Here is a 13,726-nt window from a genome sequence, read left to right on the forward strand (position 1 = left end):
CCGCATAGCCTCCGTGAGCATCAGGTTTAGCAAGTTCCAGTTTAATGTAAACTTCCCCTTGTTGCTTCCTGGGACAGATTACTTTTAATTTCCCCTCCCCAGTTGCTCAACATCGGTTTTGACCTACAAGCAGGCGGCTTAGACGGGGATAATCCCGCTCCGGATAAGGACTGAAATGCCTGAAATCTTTATTTACAACAGGTGTTTAAAGCTGCAGTGTTCAGTTTGCCAGGGATTTGTCTGCGGTCACTTTAGGGAAGGCTTAAGACATGAGGAGATTAGAGGCGCTGGAGTGTGCGATAGAGAAGCCTTTGAGCAAGATTTATGAGCCCTTTTACGAAAACTTCATCAGAGCGAAGCGGCCGAGGCAACTGACTCCACTGTGCACGCCGCCGCCGTCATCAGGCAGCTGTAAAGTCAGATTGGGGGACTGCTAAATATTTTATCAAATCCATTCACAAAGTCGGCACATCATCCAATTCCAATATGAACCTTAGAAATTCATTTCGATATGACACTGACCTCCGAATGTAAGTGGCTATGATTAATTCATGCCAGCCTGTATTGCTTTAAGGAAAGGGGCGGAAAGGCAGCCAAGTGAAAACACAATCAAATATGGATGTGTAACTAAAGCGCATCAGTTGTCATTTGTTTTGACAAATAGACTTTTTTTTTTTTTTATCAATTCAGATGATTCTGCGGCTGATTCGCAGCTGCTGACACCGGCTCTCCTCGCCGCTCAGATCACTGCAAACTTGTCAGAGTGAACGCAGAGAGGTGGAATCAATCCCAACACAACATGACAGCCGATCTGATGCGATGAAGTGACAACAGGTCCAAAGGAAATGTTGATTTTGACTGCGAGCACTGGCAATAGACAGCGTGCTGGCGTTAAAGAGAGTGAAGCAATTACCAGCAGCTCCTAGACCCAACTTTCAAGGCTGCCTGGCCTTAGAAGAATAAGAAGTGTGGACGGCTGGCGGAACTTTTAGAGCAATTAGTGAGAGACCTCAGACTGGAGTCAAGACAGGGCCCTTTGAAAGCATTATTGCAGAGGACTTGGCCTGCATTTAGGCAACTGTCACTCGCACATTTTCTCTCTTTTGCAACTCTGACCAACAAGACACGAACAGTCGCCATTGTTACAGGTGCAGCTTGTGCTTGTCTGGCACAACTGCAGATGTGTGAGTTCTCATCAACACACACACACACACACACACACACACACACACACACACACACACACACACACACACACACAACCAAGCAAAAGCAAGCACCAGCGGCGGATTTTCAGGCTTGCGGCTAAACATGAGAGTGCACCTGCTTGGTGGCACGTGCTCCATGCGTGCTCAACGACCGCGTCCCCTCCGCGGGCAGCAGCTTGCTTGACGGCCATTCATTTCATTTCAGCTTCAGGCGGGGTGTCGAGCATCCAGCGACCACACCGGCAGGTCGGACAAATTAAGGGAGGGAAAGGGAGGAGAGAGAAAAAAAATCCCTTCTCCGGAAAAACCACCCAGACTGAGAGGTTTACATATGAACGCTCAGCTTCAAAAACAATCCCTCCCCCACTGGACTTTATGTGATCATATGGCCACAGCCGTGCGCGCCAGCATAAACGTGCGGCTTTTGGATTCCAGTGAGTCATGCCGCGGAGATAATGAGCGTTGAGGGATCGCGCAGGCACTCAGTGCGACCGCAATCTGTCGGCTCGCCCCCCGTAATTATCTGACAACTGCAAAGCGAAGGCAGATCCACCGAGACGCGGTCTGCACGTCTACCGGGAATCTGCAAGGTGGGCAGGATGCTGAGGCGTGCAAACCTATGTTGTTTTTTCTCTGTGGGGGGGGACTAAAGGCTGAAACGTTTCCGACTTATTATCGATTAAGTTTATCACCGTGATTAAAACCGTACAGTGCCACAACATTCTAGTCATTCAATCCGCACTGAATCTGTCTCTCAAAGTTTAAAACGTGCTAATACGAGCAATGGCATGCGTAAAGACTGGCGAACATCCTGCTTCGGCTACATCACCCTCAAAATCCCCAGCATCCGGAACTGATCTGCAGCTATTCCTATTGCGTAGTACTTCCTTCCGTGCGACCACGTCCGACATGCATCAAAAAGATAAATAAATCCATCCACACCTGCAGCAGCAGCAAAGACGCCGCCGTCTGTTCTACTCACCGAAGAGCGAGTTGGCGAAGCCGTACCACACGCAGCCGCTCTCGCCAATGAGCCAGCGACCCTGCGTGCTCGCCGCGAAACTGAACGGAGTCCCCAGTACGCACACCAGCAGGTCGCTGACGGAGATGTTGACCAGAAGCAGGTTGATGGGCGAGCGCAGCATCTTGTAGCGGCAGAAGAGCACCAGCACCAGCAGGTTGTTGACCAGTCCTAAGATGCCGATGAAGCCCAGGCACACGGCCACCACCAGGTTCCCCGTCGGACTCAGGGTGCTCCGCAGCGAGCCACCCCTCAGGTGTCCTTCCGCGGCTCCGGCGCACACGGCGCTGTTTGCCCCCGCCGCCGCGCAGCCGCTCAGGCTCACGTTGGACACGATCATCGCGCTCCGGTGTCACGGCTGTGGCGCACCGGGGCGGCCACGGTGCTCTGAGCGCCACTTAATGTGCCCTTGGCATCCCCCCCCTCCGTCCGTTCGTGTGTGTGTGTGTGTGTGTGTGTGTGTGTGTGTGTGTGTGTGTGTGTGTGTGTGTGTGTGTGTGTGTGTGTGTGTGTGCGCGCGCGCGCGTGGAAAAACTGATAAAGACAATCTGTCGCTCTAAGCAACACCTGTTGCTGTGAAATAAATGTGGAGTGCTATGTGTGTGCGTTGGTGAAAAGTTTGTTGTGGGTGTTTAAAGGTGGTCGGGAGAGGGTGTGGATTGGTATGGGGAGGTGGGTAGTTTTAGAGGGGGGTAGAAAATGAAGGGAAGAAAAGTTTGGCCGCTCTTTGCTCTTTGCTCCAGCGATGCGCGCTGCTCGCAGAGTCGCAGCCGAATCCGAAACGGACGCGGCGCCTCCACGTCCGTGTTTAAATCGCCATAACGGCAGCGGTGCATGCGTGGTGGGAGGGGGGGTCAGGTGGGCGGGGCGGCCGCGGTTCGACAGGCGAGTCTCAGGAAACCGGTCCGTCATCATCACAGGAATCATCATCGTCGTCGTCGTCCGCATCCTCATCTTCCTCCTCCCCGTCGTCACCATGTGGCTCAGTGGCAACGTCGCGTTCAAATCACGAGCTGTGCTGATTCCAAGTAGTCTCTCTCTCTCTCTCTCTCTCTCTCTCTCTCTCTCTCTCTCTCTCTCTCTCTCTCTCTGTCTGTCACTCTCTCTCGCTTTTCTCTCTCTCTGCTGTACAAGCGCGTGTGCGTCCGCTGTCCATGGTGCTGAAGGCAGAACAAACATGAGCACTCAATGCTGCTGATGATGAGCAGACGAAGATTTGCCTTTCATTCTGTTCTCAAAATACAGTATTGATCTTAATGTTTTTCCTGATTGAGAACAAGACTTGACACTAAATCACATGCTTGCTGGTGTGGTGAACCTTTAGTTTGATAACATTATAGTTAATGTAAAGCATGTCCCTCATTATCTCACATTTATGTCATAGCTTACCACATTCACCTTATCAATATCAGTTTTTCTTTCAAACGATGTGTCTCCAGTTTGCCAGTGTTGGCTCCGCCCTCTCCGACTGTGCTATTTTTGTCCACTTTCAAACTAGTTGATCAGTTTTAGCAGGTCAGTAAGGACAGTAATTTATTGAGTTGTTAGTTGTTAGATAATTAGGGCAAAACACTCTGATGAAGTCTTGAATGTGATAAAAAAAAAAAAAAAAAAAAAAAAAAAGAAGAGGATGGGAAATTTTGAGGGGATCATTTGCAAATAAATCTTTGCATTTTTGCTCTAATTCTGCTTCTTTTTTTTTTATAGTATTCAGAAATCAAACTTTTTGCCACAGGGTTTATTAACCAAATAACTTAATTTATTAGTGCCATATAACCTGCTCTTAATGAGTTTCCGATTTTGTAGAGATGAACAACTCTCTACATTAGCCGACGCAAAAGGCAATTATTCTTTGAAAATACACCTTTTACCTTCACAGCATTTTCTATATATTCTACTCCCCGCTCAGGGTGGCAGCAAATAACCTAATGAAAAAGAAGTGTGCGGTTCCTCGTGGAAAAGCCTCGCTGCCCTCTTGATCCTTTTCCGTGGAATGTGTCTGCGTTCTTGGGAGACTGACAACAAAGCGTTGTGGCCACATTGTTTTCCATCTTGTAAACCGCCAAAGTGTAGACAGAGTGGGTCACTGAGTCATCTATTCATGTGAGACCCCTTTACAAAGGTTTGATATTAAATACATCAAAAGACTCTGACCTCTCTTTATTGCAGGTTATTCCACCAACAGGACTTGAGAGGGTCAACCGGTAAAGATTTGGCTAATTGACACCATTTCAAGTGAATGTCAAGAATTCCAATGTGCCTTGCTTTCGGCTGAGGGATGTTGATGAGCTCATTTTGGAGCACAATGTGCAATCAGCAGTAAATTTGTCTCCCAAACCCCCTTATGCTTGGATACATAAGGGCTCTTGTTCTGCAGAGGAAATCATTTTAAGTTGTTTTTCCAATCTACCTTGGGCTCTTTTTCATTTCTGTCACAGTTAATTGTGTAAATTTAATCATTATTCCTCTCACCTGTCAAAACTGAGAACTTCTTTTTCCAGAGACGACAGGCTGGAATAATGAAGAACAGCAAAATTCTAAAGCGACTCATTGGCTCCGTGCGCATTATTCACTTACAGGTTGAGAGATGGAAGTCAGGTCTTGTTTTGGGAGACATGCTACAGAAAAAGAAAAGGGGGGGGGGAGACGTATTCGGGCGAAATTAATAAGGTCTGACGGAGGACTGACATAGTCTATTTTCTACCATATGCTTATCTATCATAGCTCGCTGACAGCTACAGTGCTTACTCATGGTACTTTAAATATTATTTATTTATTTATTTATTTTAGGGAGGAACAGCAAGTCCCATTTTGAATGGGGAGCAGCAATTTTCAAATCATCATTGGATTGGTTTTTAAAGGCAGACCGTGTAACTTTTAAATTGATCTATTGATATGAAATGGAATATAAAGTACATATCTGGTTTGTGTGAAATAGTCAAAAACAATAAACAACTGTTGCGCTAATCCCTGGCATTCATACCTAGATAGAGATTGGATCCTCTAGTAGGGGAGGAGCCCACGTCGGGCCACAGTGTTCTTAAAGCTGAATGTGAACCAGAATCTTAGTTCAGTCAGGGTGTTGTGATTTTGCCCTGACACAGCTGAGCTGGGGCATCTCCTCATACACCAGGTAATGTGTCCCTCCAGCGACAGCCACCTCCATCCAACAGAAATAGAAGTCCTGCACCTTTTTTTGCAGAGGCTTCATAAGATCAGAGCTGTGATGTACAAACTTTTATTTGTACAGCGCTAAATCAAATCCAAAGGCACACCAAAGGGCTTTCTACAATCAAAAAAAAAAGTGAGATGAAATGTGAGATCAGAAAACAGAAGTTAAAGTCCTCATGGTCTGCAATGTGCTTTACTACCAATAGATGGTGCTAAATGTCACATGCCACGCCTTTAATACACAGTTAGTGTGCTCTCTTGTGATTTCCCCAGAAGGCAATTGGTCCATGGCAGGTTCAGCTCCCAGAAGTTCCCATCGCTTTTTGGTGTGTGTGTGTGTGTGTGTGTGTGTGTGTGTGTGAGTACATGCACCTCTGCAACACTTGCATGCTGCAGCGCAGACGTTTACAATATGATGCACCCAGGGGAAGGTTAAGGAAAAAATAAGGAAAGAAAAGCGCAGGTTCAGAATGTCAGCAATTAGCTGGTAATTAAACACAAATCCTTGTGGTGAAGTGCTGGCATTTGGTGTTGGAGCAGCACTTAATTTGAAGGGGTAGGGGGAGTTTTAGGGTAGGGGCGGGGGCAGGAAATGGGCTCCCCGCAGCACTTTGCCCCGCAGCACCGCAGACAGGGACGGTGGGTTCGTGGCCATGATCCCAACCCACCGAGCGGCCGCTTTGTCACTCTGAGGAGAGGCAATTACCCACCAAAACTGTACACTGACATTTACTCTGACATCTTCCACAAGCGGCCTCACCTGTAATTGGGTTGGATTAAGACACTTGGGCTCTATTGTGAAAACCGCCGACGTTTAATCATAACAGTGGGAGCAGGCCGTTGGTATTTAGCCGAGTTTGCGAGTCAGCACCGTGGAATGTAAAGTACATGGAGGGTGAGAAGGTTGAGAGCGAGAATACGGTTTTCGCGCTTATAATGCCATGTAGTCGTAATTGTTCTAAGGTTTTGCCATCAAATTCATTTAGCTCAGTACCAGGCGCGGTGCCAAAGCCGCACTTCCTGGTCCCCTGACAGAAGATGGATGAAGCCTTTGTTTTATCGAGCGCCATAACTGTTACGCAAGAGGGTTTTGTTCACCTGCATTGAGCATTCCCTGTCCTGAGACTGTCCTGCCTTTACAGATCACCTGTTCACCACCATTTCTGGTTGAACTGGTGATCCAGTTCAACCAGAAACCAAGTCAGTCGACAGACCCCATTCTGCTTTGCCTATAAATACTCAATGGTACCTCACAAAAAAAAGACAACATCAAAGGAAAGCCCTTCAGCTGCTTTCCCAATCAGGCAGATGTATTGTCTCACAGACCATCTGCCTTTAAAAAACACTTTGACGAGAGCCAGTCATGTTACTGGTGAGCTCCGTGTGACTTTTCATCCGGCACGTAGGGCAGAACGTTTTCCAAATGTGTTCATCCAATTATACTGGTAAAGAGTCATTGGAAAGGGTGAGGAAACACTATGATGGATGTGCATGTTTTCACTGCACAACCTAAAGGATTCAGCCTCTGTGCTGAAGGTTACTCTCCACTTCACTCCAGTCTCTGTGTAATTCCACAGATTATCCAATTTCCTCTCTTGGATCAGCTCAATACCAGGCCAGAAATTGGTGCCTTTGATTTGTTTGTTCAGCCTCACAGAAGAAGAAAAAAAGATGGCCAAGGCCTTGGTACTTTGTTTGTGTTGACAATATTCCCAAAGGATCCGCAACTCAGGCTGACAGTGTCACTGGGAAATCGCGGCCCTGCATCCAAAACATCCCTGCGCTGGTACAGTACGGCGGGAATCTTTGTATGTGGGCAGCCCAGGGGCTGCCGTATTGTCGGGGGCTGAAAACATGATGGTATCTCAGCAAGAGCAGGAGTGAGCAGCTGAGAGGGAGGGAGCAGCCGTCAGCGCAGGAACGAAAGGTCAACAAATACAAGAGAGTTCAGCGCAGATTCAAGGAGTTTGGTACATCTGCTACACGTTTTGTTTTTCCTCTGCAGCAAAAATGTTTCTCCCCAATCCCCATCACCTTTTCGATTTGTTTCGCCTTCTTCCTCTTCCAACACACCACCACCACCACCACCACCAATCCTCCACATCCCCACATGATTTCCTTCATCACTGCTGCCCTCCCTTCCGACACCGACCTTGGCTGAGTGGCCACTCATGCTCCGCAACTTAATATGCCCCTGACTTAAAGAGGCGCTGGGATGAGCTACGGCACCATGGATCATATAGATTTATTGTTCGCAGTTCTAATACTAGGGGTCTGCCAATGCGACACACACACACAGACACTCTATCTGGACACATGTGTCACTCGAGTGCCATGCTTCTAATGCCTGAGCACCACCTGTCTTCCCACCATGCAAGATGTGAGAATATATAACTGGGATGACGGCGGCCAGGGAGAAGGGATGCTGAGGAAAAGCTGCCCGACAGCGCAGTAAGGCTGCAGACTGACAGGTGTCAAGTCGGATGTTGGGGCCACCTGCAGCTTGACGTGCAGAACATCCAAGTATCTCTGAATCACAAGGCGCAAAAAGACAGAATAGAATACAAGTCGTCAATCGCACTCTTTGGAAAGTGAATTAATTAAACAATTCAGTTTCCACGCTGCTGAAGGAAAACCCAAAGCTTGGACACTGCAGTTTGTCAGATTTTCTCAGTGTCTTAAGGCTCCCACAGACATCACAATTTATGCCCTCTTCTACAATCATTGAATGTCACACTGTGCAAAATGGATTCTCATAAACTTTGGTGAGAAATCAAATTTGAATTTTTTTATCAGGCTCTACAATGACTGTTCACTAAATCAAAGCTACGACGGTAAACTTGGCATGTGTATTTTACACAGAGTTGGAGGTACATAGTCATTGGCTTCTGCTAGCAATTAGCATTAACGCTACAAGCATTTAAACGATCGCGTAACTGTAACAGATATTTATCGCAAAGCTGAGATGACAGTACAATATTGATCAATTGCTCTTACATTTCTATTGGTTGGCTAGTAGTTGTTGGTCGTCCAGCTGTCACATTGGGACACATCGAAACAAGACTGTGACGTTGTCAGACCCCAATTTTTGAGCCAAAACCACTGACACAGTGCCCTCGCCTGGCCTGCTGCAGGAAGATCTCTCAGAGAGCGGGCATGAGTTTTTGGGCACATTTTCCCACCAGAGGGGTCACTATTCCCAAACTCTGAGTTTTAAATATCAAATTCAGCATTTAGTCAGAGACGTTAAGGTCAAAAAAGGCCAAATTGACTAATTTACAACTTTTAAATGACCTTTTCATGCTGCCGCAGGCTGAACCTATGGCAGCATGTCTAATTTCTGCTCAGCTTTTTTGCTTATTTCAACAACTAATCAAGTCACTTTAACCAGCAGTGGGGAGATTTTTCATTGTCCTGCTGTTGGCAAATGGCACAGTGGTGGCGACTCAGCGTGATGGCAATAAAAAAACAATCATGCTGTAAAATCTTCACAGTTCTTATCACCGTAACACCCTAAAAATCAGAGACATTATTGGAAATAGTCAGTTGATATTGAATATGCTTGTTAGCCTATTAAATGTAAAAAAAAAAAATGATCTGCTCTCATGTGCGGTCAGCCTTTTGCTTTATTGCTTTTCTTGCTGCTCTCACTGATTTCTTCAATAAAAAGAAAAAGCATCCCACAGTTCTCACCTGACATGAAGCCAGTCTTCTTTCTGATCTCGTCATTTCAAGAGGAGGTTGGAACCACCGGACTTGAGAAGTCGCACGGCAGGACAATGTTGCTGACGTGCGCCCTGCAGTACCTGCCACTTATGAGGTTAGTTTGAGGTGAAAACTTTAAAAGATGAAGCGCAGATGGCTCATTATCATATATCCCAAGATTTTTTTTTTCCGATGTTGTTCACATTACCGCCGATCTCAGAAGGTGACAGTTGCTTGACCGCCGTCCCCTGCACACAGACAACCTCGACCGTCAGATTGTCTCTGCCTTGATGAGTGGCAGGGTTGATCTACTTGTCACATGTACTCGCCGGCCCTATACTCATTCTCCCAGGGGAGTGACAATTTTATTCTTGTCTGCTACGCATACGCCTGAAAATATGGTGTAACTCACTTTGCGCACTTCCGGGAAATACACTGCAATGTAGTGCACTCGGCAGATTGTACTCTTAAATCCATCATGCAGTAAACGATGGGCAAGTCTGGAGCAAATTGTTTAAAACAAAAGCGTCAATTTACTGACTTGTGAGTCAAGACTCCTTTCGTCCCTGTGCCATGAAACACTCGTCTACATGGAGTACTCACCTATCCTCGTGTGTGTGTGTGTGTGTGTGTGTGTGTGTGTGTGTGTGTGTGCGTGTGCGTGTGCGATCACCATGTCATCCCGTTGACCTCAATCGGTGTAACAGCAACATGCTGTGAACGAAACCATTGCACCTATTGACTAAGTACAATTCCACCCAAGGACATTTTCTCACAGCGCCATACCAGGCGATGTCATGGTAAAACGTGACGTCACCCGGTATGGCGCAGCCGGGGCCCCACCCTGGAACCAGGCCTGGGGTTGGGGATCGCATGTGAGAGCCTGGTGGCAGGGCATTTGCCCACGGGGCCCGGCCGGGCCCAGCCTGAAGGAGCGGCGTGGGTCCAACCTCCTGTGGACAAACCACCCGCAGAAGAAGCCATAGGGTCGGGTGCTTTGTGGCACAGGCGGCAATTGAGATCGAGGGCCTCAGAAACAGCCTCTGGCTGTAGGGACATGGAATGTCACCTCACTGGGGAGGAATGAGCTCAAGCTTGTGAAGTAGGTTGAGAGATACTGGCTAGGTATAGTCAGACTCACCTCCACACACATCCTGGGCTCTGGAACCCAGCTCATTGAGAGGGGCAGGACTCTCCATTTTTCTGGTTGCCCACAGTGAGCAGCGGCGAGCTGGTGTGGGCTTGCTTATCGCCCCACAGTTCAGCTGCTGCGTGTTGACAGTTCACCCAGGTGAACAAGAGGGTTGTGTCCCTGTACCTTCGGGTTGGGGACAGGTCTCTCACTGTGATTTCGGCCTACGGCTTTGAATAGCCGTGCAGTGCATCCGGCCTTCTTGGAGTCCCTGGGAGGGTTGCTGGATGGTGTTCCGACTGGGGACTCCGTTGTCCTGCTGGGGGACTTCAGCGCACATGTGGGCAGTGACAGTGAGACCTGGAAAGACGTGATTGGGAAGAACGGCCTCCCTGATCTGAACCCGAGCAGTGTTCCGTCCATGTGTCCTGGACACTCGGGCAAAGGGAGGGGCTGAGGGGACCCCTGAAGCAGCTGAGGGGTACCGACTGTGTGGCCTCACAGAAATTCTGGCAAACTGTCCGACACCTCAGAAGGGGGAAGCATTTCGCCGCCAACACTGTTTATGGTGCAGGTGGGGAGCTGTTGACTTCGACTGGGGATGTTTGTTCGGCGATGGAAGGAATACTTCGAGGATCTCCTCAATCCCGCTGTCAGTTTGGAGTAGAGCCGCTGAGGTGGTTCGGTCTCTGTTTCGGATGCCTCCCTGGAGAGGTGTTCTGTGCATGTCCCCCCGGGAGGAGACCCCGAGGAAGACCCAGGACACGCTGGAGGGTCTGTATCTCGGTCGGCCTCGGAACGCCTTGGGATCCCATCGGAGGAGCTGGAGGAGGTGATTGGGGCCAAGGAAGTCTGGCCGTCTCTGCTGAGACTGCTGTCCCCGCGACCCGACTCCGGACAATGCGACAGAAGAAGAAGAAGAAGAAGAAGAAGAAGAAGAAGAAGAAGAAGAAGAAGGCATTTTATCCCTTGCAGACAGGTAATGACTCGATTGGTGCAACGAGATCAGCTGCTTCAGAACGACAGGGCACCGAGCCAACTGCAGTCCAGCAGATTCAAGAGTCAGCAGCAATTTTTACATGTCTTTGTTGAGCGGCAGCTCAGTGTTGGTTGATGACTTGTGTTTGTTGGCAACAATATCTAGCTGATGCGGTGGGTTTGCGATGATGGCGACGCCACCACGTTGTGCTCACTCACAACTTATTGTGGAAGAAAGCACTGAAACCTTTCACCAATATAAAACATGATTACACTTAATTTCTCTGTTTTTGGCAGAGGGATTCTGTCAAGCTCGGTGACCAAAATCACTTTGACTGTCAGACCTGAAACTACAAGGACGCCTCAAATCCTTTCATACATTTTCATTGGCCTGGCGCAAAGCTCCCGACAATCACCTTCCAAGGACTTTGCAAAGAGTTTCTATGTCAGACAGATGCATGAAATAAATTCAACAAAGTTTGGGAAACTTAGCACTTGGCCTAAAGTTGGCGTAGGAGGGCACCGTGGTGCTCCTGCTCTCAGCCGTGGAGACTCGCACTGCCACACATCGATACATTTGGCCTCAATGAGGAAATAAGAGAGTGATTACTCTCATGAAACAATTACATGGGTCCCTTGAGGTTGCGGTTGAATCCAGTTGCACTATAACATGCTGGAACTGTCCACTATCATTGTCACGCTTCTCTCTGAGCATTTTTCCTTAAAATCATTGAAGAGTCCATCCCTCATTAAAGATTGTCAAGTCTCATGCCACGTTCGAAGTGCATCTTTCTTTTTCTTTTCTTTTTTGTTGCTGTTTTGGTAAAGGTCAGTGTGAAAGCAGGAACCTGAGGAGTGTTATGCTGCTGTCACAGGGGTGTAAACCTCTGTGGCCGTCTGGAGACTCACTTCCTGCCAGCAGATATTTTGTCTGAACTCTTAAAAACAACCGTAATTGAAGTCTGCATGTCTCCAAAGTGATTACGCTCATAAAGCATGTACTTACCGCCGCAATTATTGTTCCATCCGCTTCTAAGGAACTGGCAAAACATCAAACTCAGTTCACTTTCATGAGCAATGTGAAAATGGCTTTTTGGCACTTCAAATGTGCACCTTTCAGCCGTGAAGTATTAATGAAAAAGCGCACGGCTGGGTTTCCTTTCACTCTAGGTGTCTTAATTATAGCTCCCTCACCTTCTACCCCAAGACGACACTTTTCCGTCGGTCCACTTATCATTAAAATCTTTTCAGATATCAGCCTCGCAGAGAATCTTTGTCCGCTGAACCCCCTTTTCAGGTCATCAGCCGCCGGAGAAAGAAAGGCTCTAAGTACAGCATGAGAGGGCCAAACTGCTAAAAGCGCCAGCCGTCAATTTAAGATATAATAGTAGCAAGAGAAATAGCCACACCCAAAATATCAAACTGTTGCCGTCTGTCGTGTTACAACGTGGAACAAAATTCAAACAGTTCTTGATGTTTTGCGCATGTGCGAGTTTAAAGGAGGAGACATTTGCTCCCACTTTGGTCCAAAGACTCGTTCCGAGTGCTGCACAGCCGTTTGGCTTGCAGCAATTTCAGTCGTTGTCTGTTGTGTCAAAGGTTTCGGACCATGATGGACTCCCCTTTCTGTTAGTTTACTGGCCTGATCAAAAACAACCCATGACTTTAAAAGGCCTTCAATGGAAAATGAACAGGAAAGAACAGAAAAAGGAAAATATGTTGTTTGTTTGTTTTTTCCCTCTGTTTAAACACTTTATGAGAATAAAAAGGACAAATAGTATAATAAGCAAAACATTTATGAAAACAACTGTAAATTAGTTTCTATTGCAATCAAAACACAAAATCTAGAAAATACTATAAAAATAGCAGTTTCTTTTAAGTTAAATTCACACTTGTAAATCTTTTTCAAAAAGCTTCTGTGGGCACGACAGGAGGGTAAAAATGTCTCTGACTGTCGCCATTCCTCAATCTTTTTTATTGCTTGGATTGAGGGGATTTTTTCAGTGTATAAATCAGCGTAACGTCATAGATAAAAAAAATATATATATATTATTCTTGATATACGCTCTATATGTGCATATATGCATATTTGTGTATTCTTACTCCTAACTCCAATGTGTGTCGTTTTTTTTCTGTATGCTGCTGGAAACTAATTTTCCTTGCTCAAAGGTATTATTTTTTAGTTTTTATTCAACAAATCAATAATTCATAGTTTAACCAATTTCAAATTTTTAAAACAACTACAGATTGTTTGTTGTCTCTTTTTTATACAGTCTAAACAAAAAAAATGCAAGATTTCTTTATGTTCTAATGGAAAACGAAATGAAAAAACATGTTTTCTTCCAGTGTGGTAATAACAATATTGGTGTCTTGTCCAACAAGCCAAATATCTCTTGAGTGCAGAAGAAAAAAGCTCAGAGAAAACATGGCAATGGAAAACGACTTTAACGCACAAATACATTCATTAGGAATAAACACAGCATCAAATTAGACAAATTGGGACCAGCAGAT

General features: G+C 46.6%; 1 protein-coding gene across 1 annotated transcript in view; it reads right to left on the reverse strand.

Annotated features, from left to right (window-relative positions):
• Nucleotides 1-2,983, reverse strand: part of LOC142884812 (pinopsin-like) — a 48,753-nt gene extending 45,770 nt beyond the window's left edge. Inside the window, exon 1 of the mRNA XM_076020732.1 lies at nt 2,191-2,983. Within this exon, the coding sequence (XP_075876847.1) occupies nt 2,191-2,569 (379 nt within the window). The 5' untranslated portion in view covers nt 2,570-2,983. The remainder of the gene's footprint in view (nt 1-2,190) is intronic.
• Nucleotides 2,984-13,726: the final 10,743 nt, after the last annotated feature.

The sequence above is a fragment of the Nelusetta ayraudi genome, unplaced genomic scaffold (genome assembly GCF_046127955.1).
Source record: "Nelusetta ayraudi isolate G7.1 ecotype Tasmania unplaced genomic scaffold, CSIRO-AGI_Nayr_v1 ptg000011l, whole genome shotgun sequence".
Taxonomy (NCBI): Eukaryota; Metazoa; Chordata; class Actinopteri; order Tetraodontiformes; family Monacanthidae; genus Nelusetta; species Nelusetta ayraudi.